Genomic DNA, 22,281 nt, shown 5'->3' with positions numbered 1-22,281 from the left:
ACAAAGAAAACCTCTAACCCCTGGATAACCTCACTGGTCACCTCTTTCCAAATAGAGATATTATCATTTCTGCTGAAGCCTGCTGTTTTCAAGCCATTATTTCCACCTACTCCCAATGATTTTAATCATCAAGTTTGCAAATTTGAAGAGGATAAACAGAAAACACAATCTCACACTGTGTTCATTGATATCTTCAAAGACTGCAGAATGCTTGCTTAGAAATCCAGGCTGCCTAACCAGCTAAGGAGAGAGACAAGCACAGATCTGAAGACCTCTGTATAGATCCAAAGCTTGTGTCTCTCACCACCAGAAGCTGGTCCAAAAAGATATTACCACACCTACCTTGTCTCTCTCATACCCTGGGACCAATACAGCTACAGCACTGCATATAAGTAGCTATTGGTAATCCAAAGTGGATATCTGAGTGGTTCCCCTTGCTACATACCATAAGATGGCATGGTCTTGGACTCCTCCACACAATTCCTATGAAGATCTCCAACTATTTCCTATGTGATATGGCCTCATTTTACACAATATCATCACATGTAATGTTTTCCACTGGCTCTGGGCCTGACCTGGCCCTTGGAGAACTAATTCTGCCGAATAGCGAACAATATCTCTGCATTTCTATAGGGCTCTTCATTCTAGGAGAGCTCTCCTGCCAACAAAGCGCTGTTCACACTGGTGCTTTTCATCGATAAAACTTTTGTTGTTGGGGGTGTGGTTTTTTCACATCCCTGAACGACAAGTTTTACCAACAAAAGTCCAGTGTAGATAAAGCCTACGAGTGTAAACATTTTTCAAATTATGGTCCAAGAGATTAAAAAGGATTGTGGAATTTGGGAGGATGAAAAGTGTGTGGGGTCTAGTATATTGCAAAGGAATGTCCTTGTCCTTGGGTTTGATACACTAATGACCTTGGCAGAACGTAGACAAGCTTGGGAGGAGTCCGAGTGAATGCTGTGCTACCCATGTGGCTCAGGGGAATGCTTTTCACACTACTGAGTGACTTAGTTATACCAACTTAATTTTCTAGTGTAGACTGGGCCTTAGACACCAAACAACAGATCACTTTAGGTATGTCTACACTGCAACACCACAAGCGGCAGGGAGTAGGATAAGTGTAGCTACATGCCACAGTGAAAAGTGGGCTGCATCCACACTGTAGTGCATAGATACATGTGGCAGCGAAAGGCTCTGGCTGGGGGCAGGCAGTGGGGAAAGGCTCCAGCAATAGGGGAGGAAGCAGGACAGCACACTGGTAAAAACAACAGCATAGACAAGGAGTGCAGAGAAGGGTGTAGGGTACATGCACAAATGGTTCAGGCATGTCTCTACATTGCTATTTACATCGGTCTGAAGGCATGCAGCGTATGTACTCTAAATGCTGCCATAAGGAGTGTGCAGTGTAGACATACCCTTTATGAAAACTCATCCTCCCTGGCATCTCTTCTCCTCTACCACTTCCAGCCTCCCAAATATCCTCCTCAGCTAGTTAGTGCCTCTCTCAGATCCCCTATGTAATCTTGGCTGCTCCCAACTTTTTTACCTGGTAAAGAGGATTTCCCTCCTGCTTCCTGACAGCACTGACACCCAGCCAACAGCCTGGAATGATCACAATTGCTGCCATCCTTTACATTGCAACCCTTGTCAGTCAGGGGAGATGGCCAGAGTTGTTCAAATGGACCCCGCCAGGCCGTGAAGTCAGATGCTGCTGTGCTTGGTATGGCTTTTTATGATTGTTTCTGAGGCTAGCTAGATCCTTACTGGTTTCAGAGTAGCAGCCATGTTAGTCTCTATCCACAAAAAGAAAAGGAGGACTTGTGGCACCTTAGAGACTAACACATTTATTTGAGCATAAGCTTTCGTGAGCTTCAGCTCACTTCATCGGATGCATTCCTTACTGACATGCTAGAGCAGTGCTAGACAAAGCTCCACATCCCTGTCTCACAGCATTTCACTCCCACTTGGACACAGCAGGAAGTGTATTGTAGGATTTGGTTAACTCCAGCATGGCATTTAACATGTGTTGGGGTACCTGGGCTTCCCTTCTCCCCTAGGCTCTGTGCACACTACAGCTCAAACTGAATTAGCAGCAAACATATTTAAATGTGGGCTTCCTGGATGAGTGTGGCCATGGATTTTATTTAGAACTCCGCTCTGATCCAAAGCATACTGGAAGCATTTAAGGCCAGATTTTTAAAGTAATTTAGGCACCTAACTCCCATTTAAACCAATAGAAATATCTTTAAAAATCTGCCCCTTAGGTATCACTGGCTAACTTACCTAGGAAAGCCACACATCGAACCCGCCCTATGTAGTGTCCATAAAGTTGTCAGCAGAATAATCCTTGGCCACGCCAACCAGGGAAACTGACCTCAATAACTATGTTTACACAAAAAGAAAAGGAGTACTTGTGCCACCTTAGAGACTAACAAATTTATTTGAGCATAAGCTTTCGGAAGTGAGAAAGCTTATGCTCAAATAAATTTGTTAGTCTCTAAGGTGCCACAAGTACTCCTTTTCTTTTTGCGAATACAGACTAACACGGCTGCTACTTTGAAACCTATGTTTACACAGGATTGTATAAGCCTGCAGCATTTCAGCCACAGCAAGGACAGGACTCCGGTAGGCCAAATTCTGCTCTGGTACACCAGTGTAAATCTGGAGTAATTGAGGATTCAGACTTCTGTAAATGAGAGCAAAATTTGCCCCAATCTCCATTCAAACAGAAACAAAGCCACCACATACTGGCATTTATAGTGAAGTGACAAAGAGTAAAGCTTCTGAATCCCTGGGTCTCATCAACAAGCAAGAGATATCGGAAGCAAAGCTTTCATCTACCTCTCATGCTTGAAATTTAGGTTCTCATGGCCAGTGTTAGCCCCCCATCAAGGTGACCATTTAACTGTATTCCTCAGTCATGCTGTTATCCTGCAAAGCATAGAATATCAGGGTTGGAAGGGACCTTGGGAGGTCATCTAGTCCAACCCGCTGATCAAAGCGGGGCCAATCCCCAATTTTTGCCCTAGATCCCTACATAGCCCCCTCAAGGATTGAACTCACAACCCTGGGTTTAGCAGGCCAATGCTCAAACCACTGAGCTATCCCTCGCCCCCAGAACAGGGTTAAAGCAAGACCCAATCCCATATACACTGCAAGAATGGATTTTAATCTTGTTGAGGACAATGGGGTTGTAACCCTATCCCCTCAACACAAAAACCTTACAGCATGGCTTGAAACTAAGGCTGAGAGTTTCAAAGCCATCAAGGGGATTTAGATGCTCATTACTGATTCATTTTAATGTCAGCTAGGCATTCAAATTCCGTAAATTTCTTTGAAAATTTGAGTCCATTTCCTGGAATTCTGATTTTGAGCTATGGGAGCCCCTTTCTCCCACCCACCCCTTTGACTTTGTAACATCAGCTCCCCCCCCCCCCGCAATGAGAATAACACACAGTTTAGCCTCACGAAAGCTCATGCTCAAATAAACTGGTTAGTCTCTAAGGTGCCACAAGTACTCCTTTTCTTTTTATGAATACAGACTAACACGGCTGTTACTCTGAAACCAGTTTAGCTTCAGTGAGACTTTCCATTTCCCTGGGGCAGCATTTCTTCTGGTGACTCACTATTGGTGGACTATTTTCTTCATTAGGCTGGTTATTAACACACTGCTAGCGAGTTCTACCACTGCAGTGCTAACATCCAATGACAGATCTAAATTTGTTAGTCTCTAAGGTGCCACAAGTACTCCTGTTCTTTTTGTGGATACAGACTAACACAGCTGCTGCTCTGAGATCTATCGTGGAAGATCACATGTTCCAACAGGTGGCAATGGGAAGTGTTGATTCCATCACCACACCCCACCCCAGATCAACTACATGGTATTTACATTTCAAATGGCTAGCTACAGGCCTGCTTTGCACTTATACCATTGGTTTATCAAGAGTCTTCCCAAAACGGTCTTAATAGAATTTTGGGAATAAACTCCCCATGACAACAGTGAGAAGAAGCAGAATGCTAGTAAATTATCTGCTGAGTGATCTCTCTGCACCTTCGAAGGTCCTAAGCTCAAACAGTCCCTTAGCTAGGGATGAAAAGAGCCTACTGTTCTCCCCTCACTAGGTGTCACAGAGGCAAGCAGGGTGAACCAGAGGGCAGCCATCAGGGCAATAAAGGCAGATTACCAGCTTGTTTTAACACACAGTATAGCCATATGCGCTTCCAGTGGGGAATGAAATGTACCTGCCATTAGACCCCACCTTCCATAAAACGTTCAAGTGCTTAATATGCAAAGCACTGCTTCAGAGAGACAATGGAAAGAGAGAGACTCTTCACAAAGGCATTATTTTAAATTCTAAAGGCCTGGAAAACCTAAGGCCTCAGGCCATAAACAATGAATGGCAGAGGCTCACCCTGCAGATCCTGATATGTTGTACATCAAGAGATATACATTACAACTTTTTAGCTGCATCATGTAGACTACGTGGACTGATAATCTGTCAGGCTCTTTACTCAAAGGAGCAAAGGGTTTCTTTCGAAATCCTCATGTAAGGAGGGCGTTGTGATTTCAGGTATGTACCAACAATGAATGGCACTTCCTAGTCGCAAGGTAAACAACTGTACTATCTCTAGCACATTGGGAACATTTCGAAACATCAGCATTACATGACAGCCGCCTCTCCCTTCTGCTCAATCGGACTGTGCAGTTAAATATCTAGAGCACGAACTGAGCGTGTGCGGCAAAAGCAGAGAGAGACACAGAGAACAACAACGCAGAGCTAATGCAAGCAGCCTCCCGAGTACACACAGACCTTGCTCCAGCTCCTCCGGTCTCCCCGGCTGGTTACCCATCTTCAGCAAACTCCAGTGATTCCTCTCCGAGATTCTCTAGCGTCCCCACGCCCTGCTCATGCACCGCATCAGAAGCGGACCTCCCCTATGTGCTTTTCAGTGTGTATGTGCCAGTCAAATCCAAAGGAAGAAGTCAGCTCCTTCCTAGTTCCTGACACCAGGAACAGTGTCTGCTGCTCATGTTAAGGCAGCGGTGGCTAGGCTAGCCCAAGCCCTCCTACCTCATTACAATATTATGCACCGAAGGGCCGGCCTGTGCACTTAATTAGCGGCCTGACTGCTGGAATAAAGACAGAGAGGTGACTCAACGTGCAGCGTAAGCCACGCAGAGGCAGCAAGAGCAAACTGCAGGCAAGTCACAGAAAGGCAAGGACTGAATAAAACCCCATTACCAATGAGAAACCTATTCTAGACACAAGATGCCGCACGTTAACTTCAGCAGGACGCAAATACCTCATCAGGCCACTAAAATTAAGACAAGGCAGGGGGTCCTGCCCCAGGGGACCAGTAGAAGCAGCGCTTTAAAAAATGACATGTACCGCACCAGAGAGACAAAATGGGTGAGGCAATAGCTTCTACGGGTCCAGCGTCTGCTGGTGAGAGAGACAAGCTTTGGAGCTCTTCTTCAGGTCTGGGAAAGGTACTCCACAGAAAAATGCCAGGTGGAACAGATTGTTTCGCATAAGTAGTTAACACACATTGTAAGGCTGTGGCTTTCAACCTTTTTTTTTCCATTTGCGGACCCCCAAACAATTTCAAATGGAGGTGCTGACCCCTCTGGGAATCTCAGACAGTCTGCGGGGTCTGTGGATCACAGGTTGAAAACTACTATGTAAGGGATAGGGTTGCCAGCCCTCCAAGATTGTCCTGGAGCCTTTAATGAAAGATTATGTCCTGATGAAACCTCCAGGAATATGTCCAATCAAAATTGGCAATCCTAGTAAGGGACCATTCAAGGTAAAGTGTTTAGCAGAGTAAAGAGCTTAAATTCATCATTCTGCTAGACACAAAATCATGAACTGAACAGAGACACTGGATTTATGGCTTATTACCAAATCTGTAACCTACTAACCCCCTCTTTTTGCAGAGGTGTTAACAGGCCACTCTGCCTTGAATGGTCCCTTACAATACGTGCTTCTACTTACGCTAAACAATCTGTTCCACCTTGCATTTTCATGTAACACTAGAAGTACCTTTCCCAGACCTGAAGAAGAGTTCTGTGTGGCTCCAAAGTTTGTCTCTCTCACCAACAGAAGTTGAGCCCAGAAAAGATATTACCTCACCCACACCTTGTCTCTCTAATATCCTGGGACTGAAGCGGTTACAACTACACGGCATACACTGCACCAGAAAGTCTTATGACAAAGAGATCCGAACACAATTCTGAACTCAGAGGAGCACAGAGAGCCCCTGTGAAGTTAGTGGGAGCTTAGCACAGGCAGCTAAAGGTTTTCTAAAACCTGCCCTGAATTTTAGTGGGAGGATTACAAACAAATTAAGGAAGTTATAGCTTAAATTGCTCAAGAGCAGCTCAGGCTGAACCTTACCCTGAAAAAAGGGAGGGGAATTCAGAATGCAAACTGCCATCCCGTCTCCTAACTTTTATGCCTAGATATGGGAGGCTGGACAATTTGCGACAGGACTGGCCAAAATCCCCTTAATATCTCAACCTATTGGGGTGAGTTATGTATAAGTCCTTACTTAGACTGTCCTTGCTCTTGACAGTTGAAGTTAAAATGCTCCAGGTTATTTTGGTGCAGCTGTTTATATTTAATTGGATCCTGTTCAACATCATCAGACTCCAGTTGAGAAGATGCCTTGAATAACGGATAGCTCATGTATGTTCTGCTAAAAGGGATGATCTGCAGTGATCCAAGGTCTATTTATGATGATTTACAATGATAAATCCAACCAATGAAATCAGGTCAGTTAGGGCTGTGGAGGTTGGCAGGAGGTAAATGTAGGTGACATCTGTGGGAATCTCATTTAATATTTCTCCACATAACAAAAACTTGATGTCAATTTCCCCCCTTAACTGACCTTGTTTACTCTCATATCCAGGTTTAAACTGACACCATCCGACAATGTGTTAAACTGCAGTTTAATAAAGTTCACCCAAAGACTTGATAACACTTTTTAACAGAAAGAAAAGGAGTTCTTGTGGCACCTTAGAGACTAACCAATTTATTTAAGCATAAGCTTTCGTGAGCTACAGCTCATTTCATCAGATGCATTTTTAACAGGGAAAACAAAAGCTCTGCATGACTGACCTGGACATACCCCTCTAGGGGCCAGTGGGGAGCTCAGTCTCCAGGACCCACTCATTTCTTGGCCTCTCAACTGAAACTACGAACCAGGCTGTCAATTTTAATGGTGGTTTATATGTTCTGACCACCTACATACTGGGAACTGGATTGGGTCCTACCAATCCCATTTCCATCTCTCTCCCTCTTGGGATTTCTACCATGCCCAGTCCAATGCCATAGGTCACTGTACCACTGTCACAGGGGAACACCATTTGCTCACTCCCCAAACTGGATTGGATTTGTCCTAGAGGTGAAAACCTCCATATCCTGTTACTGATACCTTAGCCCCCACTAGGTCCTCTTTCATAGTCCTGGTTTTATTCTGAATTCACTAGCAGTGAAATTTAGAACACCTTAGCTGAGGCCCCTCACCAGCCCTGGAATCCCAAATACATTAGCTGTGGCCCTGCACAATAATCTGACATCCTTCAGAATTACATTTGGAATCTGGTTTTATTTTTCTGCCCCCCAGAGAAATATGTATTTTGTTACATTTGTAGGCAGCAAAGGTGACCTCAACTGGCAGGTTCTGTAACCAAATACAAACTGCTAGAGGCTTACAGACTGCATCCCATACTAGAGCTCATGCTTAAAAGTAGTAATTTAATTTTAATTTCAAGCAGTAAGTAGACACATACTGTCACTTCATCTCTCCTCTGGAACAGTTGTGTGTTCTAGCAATAGTTAAACTCTTCTAACCATGTAGAAGGATCTGCAGTCACAGCTTTACAGCAGGCCTGCCGCCATGGGAGATACTTTTTTAAATAGCATTTATACAACAACATTCTGAATTGCCATAAGGTTTTTATAGCCCCATTAACTTGTTTATTGCTATTTAAAAACTTAAAAAAAAAAAAGAGAGAGACACACAAATAATTGCAAATCAAAATCCACAATTACCAAAAACAGCAACAGTAGATTAGCAGCCAATCCCCACCCCACAACAACAAAATGGCCAGACCACAAAAAACAGAAAACAAAGAACATCCCCCTTCTGTTTCCATCAAAGCCTCTTGCCCATCCTGCAGTTCCACATGCCCATATTCAGCAGTCTTCTTCAAGTAATCAGTCAAGTGGGTGGATGTGCAGCATGTCCTGAAGTCCTGGACTATTTTGGACTAAGGAAGGGACAGTAAATTCCAAAGTCAACAGAAAACTCATTCTCTTATAAACCACAGACTCCAGCTCAGCTACTTCACTGATTGTAACTGTGGCAATATTGTACCAGAAGGGAGGCAACTCTCAGGTAGGGTTAGGTAGATCACAGTCCATCTAGGTCTTTATGGGTCAAACACCAACACTCCACATGGAAACCACTAGGCAGGCAGCGCTAATCCCAGAGCACTGGTGGCATGTGCGCATGGTAAATTTCTCCACTTCATCTGTGATGTAAGGTACTGCTTAATGCGAGTTAGGTGGCATTATCTGACCTTTTGGTTGTATGCCCTTTAGGCAAAGGCCTTTTGTCTGTGTAAAATATCTAGAATACTTTTGGCCATACATAAACAAATACTAAAACTTTGATTCTGCAGTGAGAAATGTAGTTATCCTGGGAGGTCATGAATTCAGGATTGTGAATCCAGTACAGGATTGGAGTTTGGAGAGAAGGATAAATCCACAATTTTAAAAACAGATAGAAACCAGGGGCATGGAAAGTTAGAGAGAGCCACAAAAAATAGATACCTTAGAGACTAACCAATTTATTTGAGCATAAGCTTTCGTGAGCTACAGCTCACTTCATCAGATGCATACTGTGGAAAGTGTAGAAGATCTTTTTATACACACAAAGCATGAAAAAATACCTCCCCCCACCCCACTCTCCTGCTGGTAATAGCTTATCTAAAGTGACCACTCTCCTTACAATGTGCATGATAATCAAGGTGGGCCATTTCCAGCACAAATCCAGGGTTTAACAAGAGCATCTGGGGGGCGGGGGCGGGGAGGAAAAAACAAGGGGAAATAGGTTACCTTGCATAATGACTTAGCCACTCCCAGTCTCTATTCAAGCCTAAGTTAATTGTATCCAATTTGCAAATGAATTCCAATTCAACAGTTTCTCGCTGGAGTCTGGATTTGAAGTTTTTTTTGTTGTAATATTGCAACTTTCATGTCTGTAATCGCGTGACCAGAGAGATTGAAGTGTTCTCCGACTGGTTTATGAATGTTATAATTCTTGATATCTGATTTGTGTCCATTTATTCTTTTACGTAGAGACTGTCCAGTTTGACCAATGTACATGGCAGAGGGGCATTGCTGGCACATGATGGCATATATCACATTGGTGGATGTGCAGGTGAACGAGCCTCTGATAGTGTGGCTGATGTTATTAGGCCCTGTGATGGTGTCCCCTGAATAGATATTTGGGCACAGTTGGCAACGGGCTTTGTTGCAAGGATAGGTTCCTGGGTTAGTGGTTCTGTTGTGTGGTATGTGGTTGCTGGTGAGTATTTGCTTCAGGTTGGGGGGCTGTCTGTAGGCAAGGACTGGCCTGTCTCCCAAGATTTGTGAGTGTGTTGGGTCATCCTTCAGGATAGGTTGTAGATCCTTAATAATGCGTTGGAGGGGTTTTAGTTGGGGGCTGAAGGTGACGGCTAGTGGCGTTCTGTTATTTTCTTTGTTAGGCCTGTCCTGTAGTAGGTGACTTCTGGGAACTTTTCTGGCTCTATCAATCTGTTTCTTCACTTCCCAGGTGGGTATTGTAGTTGTAAGAATGCTTGATAGAGATCTTGTAGGTGTTTGTCTCTGTCTGAGGGGTTGGAGCAAATGCGGTTGTATCGCAGAGCTTGGCTGTAGACGATGGATCATGTGGTGTGGTCAGGGTGAAAGCTGGAGGCATGTAGGTAGGAATAGAGGTCAGTAGGTTTCCGGTATAGGGTAGTGTTTATGTGACCATCGTTTGTTAGCACTGTAGTGTCCAGGAAGTGGATCTCTTGTGTGGACTGGACCAGGCTGAGGTTGATGGTGGGATGGAAATTGTTGAAATCATGGTGGAATTCCTCAAGGGCTTCTTTTCCATGGGTCCAGATGATGAAGATGTCATCAATATAGCGCAAGTAGAGTAGGGGCATTAGGGGACAAGAGCTGAGGAAGCGTTGTTCTAAGTCAGCCATAAAAATGTTGGCATACTGTGGGGCCATGTGGGTGCCCATAACGGTGCCGCTGATCTGAAGGTATACATTGTCCCCAAATAGTTATGGGTAAGGACAAAAACTGTGCCCACGTATCTACTCAGGGGACACCATCACAGGGCCTAATAACATCAGCCACACTATCAGAGGCTCGTTCACCTGCACATCCACCAATGTGATATATGCCATCATGTGCCAGCAATGCCCCTCTGCCATGTACATTGGTCAAACTGGACAGTCTCTACGTAAAAGAATAAATGGACACAAATCAGATATCAAGAATTATAACATTCATAAACCAGTCGGAGAACACTTCAATCTCTCTGGTCACGCGATTACAGACACGAAAGTTGCAATATTACAACAAAAAAAACTTCAAATCCAGACTCCAGCGAGAAACTGTTGAATTGGAATTCATTTGCAAATTGGATACAATTAACTTAGGCTTGAATAGAGACTGGGAGTGGCTAAGTCATTATGCAAGGTAACCTATTTCCCCTTGTTTTTTCCTCCCCGCCCCCGCCCCCCAGACGCTCTTGTTAAACCCTGGATTTGTGCTGGAAATGGCCCACCTTGATTATCATGCACATTGTAAGGAGAGTGGTCACTTTAGATAAGCTATTACCAGCAGGAGAGTGGGTTTGTGTGTGGGTGGGGGGGGGGGGTGAGAAAACCTGGATTTGTGCTGGAAATGGCCCAACTTGATTATCAATCACATTGTAAGGAGAGTGATCACTTTAGATAAGCTATTACCAGCATGAGAGTGGGGTGGAGGGAGGTATTTTTTCATGCTTTGTGTGTATAAAAAGATCTTCTACACTTTCCACAGTATGCATCCGATGAAGTGAGCTGTAGCTCACGAAAGCTTATGCTCAGATAAATTGGTTAGTCTCTAAGGTGCCACAAGTACTCCTTTTCTTTTTGCGAATACAGACTAACACGGCTGTTACTCTGAAAAAAATACATAGGTGCATGCTCAAGAAGAACAGAACTGATGTTCTCCTCCCACTGTTTAGAGGTCCTGCTCTAAGCAACATACCAATCAGATTTAGACATCCTGATCAGACAAGTCACAAACCAACGAGTTTGTTATACTATCCTCAGACTAAGCCAGCTGGATAAAGTGAGTCGGACATGGTTTGCTGCAGGCTTCATCGCTACATTGAGGACAGACTGTTTGTTACAGAATGTACTTTAAAGACAAAGATCAACACCAGACTCTCCATTACAGGAAGCATCCCGTAGTCCAAGCAGCACAGACAGTATCTGAGGGTACTTGGGTCCCATGCACCCTACAACTGGACACATCCAAGGCCTTAGCATGAATCTCGGGCACCGTTAAAACACAGTCAGGTCCCAATTGCATTGTAACTAAGACTGGCCCATGTTTTCACTCTGCCCAGGGACATTTATGTATGTTAACTTGGAAGCAAATACCACACTAAAGAACTGGGACATCCAAGTCAGAAACAAGTCTTTTAAAAATCATCTTAAAAGCTCTGAAGTTTTGGTGGGTTAGACACTTGTCCTAACGTGCAATCAGTTCTCTCTGAGGTACAGGCTTGAATGGTCTCTGATTGGTGTGGTATTTCAGCACCATTGAGGCCAGGAGATTTTACTTTACTGCAGACTACACAATGAATTCTGGTTTTCTTCAACAGGAAATAATATTGACCAGAGGGATTGCATCAGTCAACATAAACTCTTGGGTCAATAAATCTTGACACTGAGCAGTTCAGACATCTGCTTCTTGCTCTGTCATATGAAAGAATGGTGGAAGTGGTAGTACAGCACAGCAGAGTGCGCAGTTGGCAATATGTACAAAAAGTAATCGTGGAGTCCTAGCAGACACCCCTGAAATCTAACATTCTAGCAGGGTCAAGGCTGGAGATCAACAATCCTTAATTAATTAATTAATGCATCCGATGAAGTGAGCTGTAGCTCACGAAAGCTTATGCTCAAATAAATTTGTTAGTCTCTAAGGTGCCACAAGTCCTCCTTTTCTTTTTGCGAATACAGACTAACACGGCTGCTACTCTGAAACCAATCCTTAATTTGACAATGATGGGAAATATTTAGGTTAGAATGGTTCTAACATCTTGATGGGGAGAGTCAAGTGAAACAAGCAGTGGCAACCCAAGCCCATGGCAAGGGGTGAGCTGTGGGGGTTTTAGATGTAGCCGCCAGAAACAGAAGTAATGGAGACAACAATGATGCTATTTATAGGAGCTTGCAGCTCAAACCATGGATAGTAAAGAAAACGGGGTATAGACCAGTGATTAATTTCCAGAATGATGCATAGGTAGCAAGTTGTATAATTCCCCCATGAGGGGCATGTGGCTGGACCCCAGGGGGCTGATTAGCCTTCTACACATATAACTTTTCCCCAAGTACTAAAATTAGAAGAGAGAGAGAGAGCGCGAGAGAGCGTGCACGAACACACGCAACTACCGGAGTCAAGTACCTGGTGGACAGGTATCCAGGTCACAAAGCCATCATCCCAGCTGGCACAAAGGGGTTGGCAGACTCTGCAGAGTCCCAGGGCTCTCCTGGGCAATGTTGAGGCACGCTGACTGGGAACCATACGGGAGTCAACTACCAATGCCTGTGCTGTACCTGGTCTGTGGATTGATAGTAGCCCAGGGCTGTTACACTGCCCCTGCCACCAGCACTGGATAGAGCCACGTGAAGGCAGACTATTCTACAAAAGGGCGTGTCTGTATCATGCACAATGTCAGGTGCCAAAGAAGCAGGGACTCGCAGCAGGAAACAACAAAATGGGCCATACTGTCCTCATTGAAACTCAGAAGAGCGAGCAAATCTGGTATTTTCCACCAAGTTACAAAATAAATCTTTGTGACTAGGACACTTTGAGGTCATGACCAAATTCGTGGGACCAAACTGCAGCCTTCCAAGAATTCATCTGTAAAGCTGCAGTCAACCCCTCCCTCTTCCATTAGAGCATTAAATCCTCTGAAAAGCAGTTGGAAAACTAGCGAGGAATGCATTGCACCCTCCCGATAGGCATACTTGGTAGGCCAGGCTAGCTCTGACTTCCTTTCTTTTTTTCTATCCCATTCTCGGAGTTACACACTGGCACCCTGACAAGCCATATTGGCTGTGATACATCTAGGCCTGGAGAATTAGTCTTAAGGACAATTTCTCTTCAAATTAGCTGGAGAAAAGCTGATAATTAACCTAATGCAGGTAATCATGGGGTCACATTAACCCTGCTCTATAACTTTCCTGAAGGTGACTGGATAAGAAACAAAAAAAACCCAAGACATTTGTGGTATTCTAGGGAGAATCCAGCACGTTCCCCTTCTATTTAGATGGTGTCCCTAGCTGGGCTGCTATGATCTTTGCTGGCATGTTTACAGCTGTAATGGATCTTCCCTATTTGTGTTAGTTTGAGCCAATTAACTGTCAACATATTTAGTGAGTCAAGTCATTAAGGTCCTTAAGGTTTAGCATTTCAGCATCCCCTCCACACACTTGAATCCTTTTAACTGGCTCAGAGCCCAGTGGGCAGACATGTGCCAACAAAATGATTTCCATGGGAATACATAGCAGACGGAGAAGTTCTCTTTCATTTCAGGAGCTGTTTTAAAAATAAGTCATGGGCAAAGCATTAAAACATTAATATAAATATATTAAAGCAAATCTGAATTGTTTAGCTGCCGCACGAGAGCAGGGCAGCTATAAAGTGAACAAAGGAGAACACTACAAGAAACATAGGTCAGCAAATGCCAGTTCCTTCATGTTAACTGCTATGAGTTGACTGCAGACAGGCACCGATGTGCCTCATAAAGAGACTGGGTGTGCCGTTATCCACAACAAAGTCAGTTATCAGAGGCCCTGTCACAGAGTCCTAAAATGCATTGCACTAATTCTGTTCCCTGTGCATTCCAATTATGCAAGAATGCTAGTTATTAGGGGTCATTAAATGGATCCTAGACTAGGTCCACAAAAGTAATACTAGCTGTGACAGGTTCCCCCCGGGGTGCCACCTGGAACTGGGGTACGACTGAGTCCACCTGACCCACCAGCCTGGCCTCCCTTTACACTGTACTACTGTGACAGGCCCTCAAGCTCCCTCCAGCACACATACAGGTAGGGACACACCCAGCTTCAGCTACACACAGATGCTGAGATCAGCTCTGTATGGGAAGGCTCAGCTAAGGCACCTCCCAGTTCCTAAGGCACGCACCTACTTCTGGAGTGTAAACCCAAAATTACACCATCTTGCGCTGCACAGCCAATTGTACAGTGTAAGATCATGAAATTCACCCTCTCCCTCAATGTGGAGAGGAATATACACAGCTTTTGCCCCAAGTTATGATTTCTACACACTGGTTTTAGACAAAACAAAACAAGTTTATTAACTACAAAAGATAGATTTTAGGTGATTATAAGGGATAGCAAAAAGACCAAAGCAGATTACCTAACAAATAAACAAAAACACAAGCTAAGCTTAATATACCAAAGAGACTGGATATGAGTAGCAAATTGTCACCCTAACTGTTGATTTAGGCAGTTTGCAGAGATTCTTGAGGGCAAACTGCACTTGCTTGCAGCTTAAAACACCAAGTATTCCTGTCACAGGCTAGAAATCCCTCTAGCCTAGATTCAGCCCTTCTCCCCTAGTCCAGTCCTTGTTCCTCAGGTGTTTTTAGGCATCTCACTGGGTGGGGAGTCAGTGAAGAACCATGATGATGTCACTCCCCTGCCTTAAATAGCTTTTGCATATGGCGGGAACCGTTTGTTTCCCCTCTTGGTTCCCACACCTGGTTAGTGAAAAAACACAGGTATTCCAAGATGGAGTCCAGTACCAGGTGATGCGGTCACATGCCCCTGTAGGGACACAGCAGCCATGACTCAGAGGTTGTTTGTAGCATCCTCAGGAAGGCTTCCCAGTGGAAAATTAGCATCTTCTAAGACCTATTGTTCTCCCTAATGGCCCTTTCCAGCCAGCCATCTAGACTGATTGAATTCTGTCTAGTGGGCATTCCACAGCTGTAAACACATTTGTAATACATGCATAGACAATATTCCTAACTTCAGATACCAAAATGATACATGCATACAAATAGAATAATCATATTCAGTGAATCATAACCTTTTCAATGATATCTTACATGACTAATCTTGCATAAAATACATCATAATTATGCCATGATCATATCAATAATATTACTATGAAGAATATGGGGTGTAATGCCACACTAGTATAGCATGCCACCTCCAAAGAGGGTCTAGCAGTAGACCCTTTTGGCCTAGGGAAAACAGGGAATGAGACCTAGATCCTAAAATGTTATCTTCAGAATTTGGTTTCATGCTATCAGGGTCGTTGTCATTTATGCATTAAGAAAAGAGGGTGTCCCCACTAGCAGCAGAATTAATTCCTTACTCAGGTAGCTCAAAGTACCTACCAAGCAACCCACTTCAAGAGGGAGTAGAAAAAAAGGCCAAGGAAGAAAAATACCTGGAAATTCAAAATTTCACTTTATGGGAATGGATGCAAATAACTCCATCTATTAACTTTTCTCGGTATTTACACTAGAGCTGAACATACAAGTCCGAATATTTTGGCTAAGACTAAGGATAAAGACAAAGGAATGGTGACAAGGAGGGGACTCAAAGGGATATGCCACATTTCATCCGCTGTCTGTGCAGTCAGTGTTCAAGGCTGAGAGTTTTCTACACCTGTAAAATTAAATGGTGGTTTCCATGTGAGCTTTAACTCCCTTTTATCTCCCTTTTGCAGATGAAATGTGTAAAAGTGTGAACTGAAAGAAGGACTGTCACTTTACATTTTAAGGGTCAGGGTGCAAAAAAGGATGCTTAAAGTTGGGCACCTAAACATATGGGCCCCCACCTTTTGAAATGTTTGGCCTTGGCAATTAGATTAAATCATGCCTAGAAAATTAGAAGTGAAAACATAAAGCTGATCCTTATAATAATACTTTGTCTTCATCAGTGTGTGTCAATATGAGCATGCAGAGAGATATGTATGTGCCTATATATTAGCATATGCTTGTGAGTCAGGGAGTGGAGCTATGGGTGCCTGTACATGTTCAAGTTATTTAGGGATTTTCTACCTTGAAAGCTCCAAAGGGATTTTTGATTTTTCCTTGGTATTCTGTTTCTAGAGCTAGAGCCTCTTTTTCTCCAGGAAAGACTGCAATGGTATTGGAGCCACTGATTGCATCTGTGGCAGATGGCAGAATCCAGCTACATTTCCAGATGAAGCTTTCCAGCATATTTACTGTCCCAGGGAAATCCCAAATGGGATCAGTCATTTGGTTTCTAGTGAGGTCTTGTCGTATAACAGCACATACCAATGTCATTAGTTTCTCTCACATGCCACAATCTGTACCTTTTACAGGAAAAAAAGATGGCAATTTTACTGAATTCAAGGTGCATCAACCCTGCTGCAGACCCAGAGCAGCCTTTGATGTGACAGATCACAAGAAACAGACACTGTCAAAACTTGATGCATGGTGGGTAAAAGGACCCTAAGCTCAAACAGCCCTTGAAACAGAATCACTTTCCTTTTTTCAGCTCTAATTGGGGCCCATTAGCATTTTCTGGAAAATTTAATTGCCAGCTAGATTTGTCAAGGAGTTTTTAAAGCCATTTATTTAAAAAATAAAAATAAAAAAAACCCTGTTTTGAAGCATCTGACCATTGAAAGAAGGATTCTAGTCCAGCCCAGCTTTACATTAGCACACAGTCACCCTATGTCATGAAACAACACACTGGGTGACACAGACATAGCCCTCTGGGAACCTCAAGTCTTGAGTACTCTTGTTTATGAAAGGAAAGAGAGATGCCTCAGTGGATTAACAGAAGAAATGCGACAAACCATCAGACAATGGTGTGTGATTCCTCTCTAATGCTAATCCTCAGTGAGCCCTTCTGGTCTGGGTTTCCCAGGGGATAGCCCATGTCAAACCTAATATCCTTTCCCATAGCACTAGGGAAAGTAAGGGAAGAGACCTAGGTCACCCTCATGGAGCCAGGCTCCACCTCTTCTAGAGACCAGCACTGCCAACACAGAAAAGCTCTAAGCAGTGACATCGGGGAGGAAAACCAGTTAAAAAAAAAAGGTGTGTCCTAGTTATTTATTTAGCAAGTTTTAACAAGTTTATAAATCCCTGCCATGTAAACATAAAAACCCAAACAATCATTACAAGAGTTCACTTTTGTTTAAAGAGACATGATACCCTGGTAAATAGAAAGATATGATAACTATATCTGTGTATTACCACATTACAGAGCGAGCATCATTACAACACCAAAAATATTGGGACACGTTTTAACTTCAGTGGAAACTAGGGAACTCAGAGAGCCCTTGGGAGGGACTACTGGAGTAATGATAAACGTTTGGTTAAAAAAGGATTGTCCTTCCTAAATAGGGTCAATGAAACTGTGTGTGGGCACCAAATATTTATTCAACTGGAAGGCAACTCTGCCGACTTGGCAGGAAGCTGAGGGGTATACTAAATTTGCACAAAAAGGATCAAATTGCAGTCTCTCATAATCAATAATGCCTGCTCAGGCCAAAATGGGCAGTTGCATGCTGGGAGTCAGTCAACACACTGAATAGAAGAGTGGCTGCAGGCCATGCTGTAGAACTCTGTGGGTTGCATTTGGCCCTGGGCCCTACTTCGGCCCTCACTGGCTACACTAACTTTCGTTAAAACACAACGAAGGGTGTCTAAAGAAAAGAAAAAGACAAAAACTTGACAGTGGTGTGCGATGGAAGCATAAAGCCTTCAGCTTCCAAACAACCCTGTCTGGTGTACATCTGTATCAATTACCTCTTAATAGAGTGAGGTCATTTAAACATCATTTATTATGCAGCTTCGTTTACTATGCTAACAATGTAGCATCCTGACATTGATACTTCTGCCCAAGTGACCTGTGGGTTGTATTCATTTTAGTGGGATGCCGAACATATGAAGGATAATTTAAACTCTTAATTTCCTTAGTGTTTGCCTTAAATATATCTCTATGTTGGTGCAGTCTCTGGTCATTACAGTTAATCAACTCAGCAGGCAGGCACAGACAGCAATGCACTTGTTCTGTTGCCTTCACTGAGAAAGTGTGCTTATTATTGCTTCTTTGGTTTAAGGAATAAAAACAAATAGCCAAAAGGTTTCTGATCAAAGGGAGCATAGATTCCAGCAAGCTCCTGGGGTAGTATCTCATTGGAGATGAAAGGGCTGGTTCAGAAAGACATTCTGAAGTCTGTAGGGTAAAGATGAGCCAGATGGGTTTGTCTCCATGCAGGTATATTTTAGTCTCTGGGAGCTAGGTAGAAAGGAGAGAGAAGTCTTTGGGATTTCCTATTTCCCTTACTGAGGGCCATCTATGCTCACCTGAAATTTTTCCTAGCAGAAGATATTCCTATTTATTATAGGGTCAAAATATGGCTGCCATCATGTAGAGGCATTAGCAGTGGTGGAGGAGAGAAGAAGGGACTGGGAAGTCCTTCCCCAAACACTCCCATGCATGCAGGAGTCATAAATGTTGCTGCTGCCTAAACACCCTGATGGCAAACGGGGAGGGGTAGATGCTGCTACACCTGTTCTGTACTGGTGAGGGCAACCCTCACTTCCCAGTGTTCCTGGTGCCCCCTGGGCTTCCCCTGGCCTTCACTGGCACAACACCCTTCCCACCACCACTGCTTCTCCTCCTCCACAGCATGGCTCAAGTTTTAGAGCCATAACTGAGCCTGTAGTTCAGGGGTGAGCAAACTTTTTGGCCCAAGGGCCACATCTGGGTATGGAAATTATATGGCAGGCCATGAATGCTCATGAAATTGGGGTTGGTGTGCAGAAGGGGGTAAAGGCTCTGGGGTGGGGCCAGAAATGAGAAGTTCAGGGTGCAGGAGGGGGCTCTGGGCTGGGACATGAGGTTGGGGTGCAGGGGGGAGTGAGGGCTCTGGGGTGGGGCTGGGGATGAGGGTTTTGGGGTGTAGGAGGGTGCCCCAGGCTGGGACCGAAGGGTTTGGAGTGTGGGATGGGGCTCCGGGCTGGGGCAGGGGTTTGGGGCACAGGAGTGTGTGGGCTCTGGCTGGGGGTGCAGGCTCTAGGGTGGGGCTGAGGAGTTTGGGGTTCAGAAGGGTGCACTGGGCTAGGATCGAGGGGTTCAGAGGGTGGGAGGGGGATCAGAGCTGGGGCAGGGGGTTGGGGTGCGGGAGGGGCTCAGGGTGCAGGCTCTGGGTGACACTTACCTCAAGCAGCTCCCAGAAGCAGCGGCCACATCCCCCCTCCGGCTCCTATACAGAGCTGCTCCCAGGCGGCTCTGCGCGGTGCCCTGTCCACAGGTGCCACCGCTGCAGCCCCCATTGGCCACAGTTCCCAGCCCATGTGAGCTGCGGGGGTGGTGCTTGGGGCGGGGGCAGCGTGTGGAGCCCCCTGGCTGCCCCTATGTGTAGGAGCTAGAGGGAGGACATACTGCTGCTTCCAGGAGCCGCACCATGCGTGCACAGAGCGGCCCCCAACACTGCTCCCTGGCTGGAGCGTGGGAGCGAGACAAGCCCCAGACCCTGCTCCCCTGCAGGACCTCGAGGGCCAGATTAAATCGGCTGCTTGGCCAGCTGTGGCCCATGGGCTGTAGTTTGCCTACACCAGCTATAGTTGGTAAAGTGCTCAGAATCTCTATAAAACATGAGATAGTAGCAACAGCTAAAATCATCTTGTGGATCTCAAACTCAGACAAACCTTTAGTGGGGAGACAAAGAGTTCTACTGAAAAACAGATGTGTTTTTTTTAGGTGAGGTGAATAGCTCTTTAGAGGTTCAGGCTTCACCCATGAGCAAACAAATGAGCCAACAAAGCAGCCTAGCAAAATAAACAAACCCGCCCTGCTATTTACATTAGGAGGTTAATTGATGCGGAGTACTGCAGCTGACAGAACTTGATATCAACGAGTATCATCTCTCCATCCTGTCCAGAGCTTTCAGCTCAGCTCTGCACATGCCCAGCCCAGTCACACTCCCTATTTTCATCTGGCTTCTCTCACTCAGCACAAAACCAAATGCACACAAGATGACATTTGGAAAGATGAGTGTTTCAGTTGATGAACCTGCCAGGCAATAGCTGCTGCTGCTGGAAATGCAGGGGGAGGGAAGTATACCAGAGAGATTAAACTCAACAGTCCTTTGGAGAATTTACAAGTGGAATCCAGAAAGTTTATAAACTGGGATTCTGCAGAAAACTATAGGGAACAGAGCCAAGATTTCCACTGATTTGCTGTGTAACTTTGGGCAAGTCACAGCACCTTCTGTGCCTCAGTTTCTCCATTTGTACAGTGAGGCCAATATGTGACACTCTTTCAAGGTAAGTAAATGACTTGGGCCATGTCTACACTAGCACTTATGTCAGCCAAATTTTTGTAACGCAGGGGTGTAACACCCCCCCACCCAGGGTGACATAAGTTTTGCTGGCATACACGCTCACAGTGCTGTGTTGGTGGGTGGTGCTCTCCCACCAATATAGTTACTGCTGTTTGTTGAGCTGGTTTTATTATGTTGACAGGAGAACTCTCTCCCATCAGCATAACACGGCTACACAAGCACTCTTACAGCAGCACAGTTGTTATCAGTACAGCTGTGTCGCTGTAAGCTTGTAAGTATGGACATGGCCTTAGTATGTAACATGCTTTGATATCTTCTGATGGGCGGTAGCGGAGTTCAAGGTTATTGTAACGTGTTGTCCCCCCTTTAAGTACATCCCTGATGTACTGGGATACCACTGAGCCTGCCTGTTCCGCCAGCTGGGCCCCCTTTACCCTGTCTTGCTGAGCCAGGCTCTTAAGGCTCCTCTAGCACACACACACGGGCAGGGCCACACCCAGCTGCAGAAAGACACAGACTCGGAGATCAGCTCTGGGAAGGCTCAGCTTAAGGAACTTGCCCCAACACTCAGGTGCCCACCTCCCTTGGCGTGTAGACCCAAAGGTATATTGTCTTGCGCTGCATAGAAAGATCTGCACAGTGCAAGCTCATAAAAATTTGCCCTCTCCCTCACTGTGAAGAGAGATATACAGAGCTTCTTCCCCCCCCCCCCCAGACTGCACAAACTGGGTTTAATAATAAACAAAACAAATTTATTAACTATAAAAGGCAGATTTTAAGTGATAATAAGGGATAGCAAACAGAACAAGGCAGATTACTGAGCAAATAAAACAAAACACACATACTAAGTTTAAGATCTTAAAGAGACTAGTTTTGAGAAGTAATTTCTCCCCCTAAATGTTATTTTAGGCAAGTTGCAGAGTTTCTGTAGCTTAGAGTTCCAGTTATTTCTTCTTACAGACTGTACCCCTGTCTCAGGCTGGACTCACCCATGCCTTCCCCCTCAGGTCGGTTCCTTTGTCCCTGCAGGTACTTTCAGCAGTCTTTCTTCTTAGGTAGGCAATGGAGGAGAGTCCTGTTTGCCTTCCTCTCCAGTTTTAAATACGATTTACATAAAGCAGGAATCTTTTGTTTCCCAAACTTGACCTCTCCCTCCTGTTAGTGGAAAATTACTAGAAGTCCAAGATAGTGCTTAGTATCAGGTGACAGGACCACCTGACTAAGGCCTTGTCTACACTGCCACTTTACAGTGCTGCAACTTTCTTGCTCAGGGGTGTGAAAAAACACACCCCATAGCACTGTAACATGGCAGTGTAGACAGTGCACCAGCACTGGGAGCTATTCCCCTTGTGGAAGTAATTTTTTTTTAATAGCGCTGGAAGAGCGCTAGTGCCATGACTACACCGCCACGTAACGTTGGTAGTGAAGACATGCCCCTAGTAGCATCACAGATACCTCCCAGAACGACTCTCAGGAAGGAGAGGGATTAGTATCTTCATCCGATGAAGTGAGCTGTAGCTCACGAAAGCTTATGCTCAAATAAATTGGTTAGTCTCTAAGGTGCCACAAGTACTCCTTTTCTTTTTGTGGATACAGACTAACACGGCTGCTACTCTGAAACCTT

The 22,281-nt window shown here is 44.7% G+C and overlaps 1 protein-coding gene across 7 annotated transcripts in view; it reads right to left on the bottom strand.

Moving 5' to 3' along the window:
• Positions 1-22,281, bottom strand: part of SPECC1 (sperm antigen with calponin homology and coiled-coil domains 1) — a 168,650-nt gene that overhangs the window by 103,672 nt on the left and 42,697 nt on the right. Inside the window, exon 1 of one of the 7 annotated variants that reach the window (XM_074974279.1) lies at positions 4,815-5,123. The exons of the other annotated variants lie outside the window; for them this stretch is intronic. Coding sequence (XP_074830380.1) covers positions 4,815-4,854 — 40 coding nt within the window. The 5' untranslated portion in view covers positions 4,855-5,123. Of the gene's footprint in view, positions 1-4,814; positions 5,124-22,281 lie in introns of those variants that run through there. 7 annotated transcript variants of the gene reach the window in all.

Source organism: Natator depressus, chromosome 17 (genome assembly GCF_965152275.1).
Source record: "Natator depressus isolate rNatDep1 chromosome 17, rNatDep2.hap1, whole genome shotgun sequence".
NCBI lineage: Eukaryota > Metazoa > Chordata > Testudines > Cheloniidae > Natator > Natator depressus.
The sequence above is the reverse complement of the archived record's forward strand: the minus strand, read 5'-3'. Positions and strand labels throughout refer to the sequence as shown.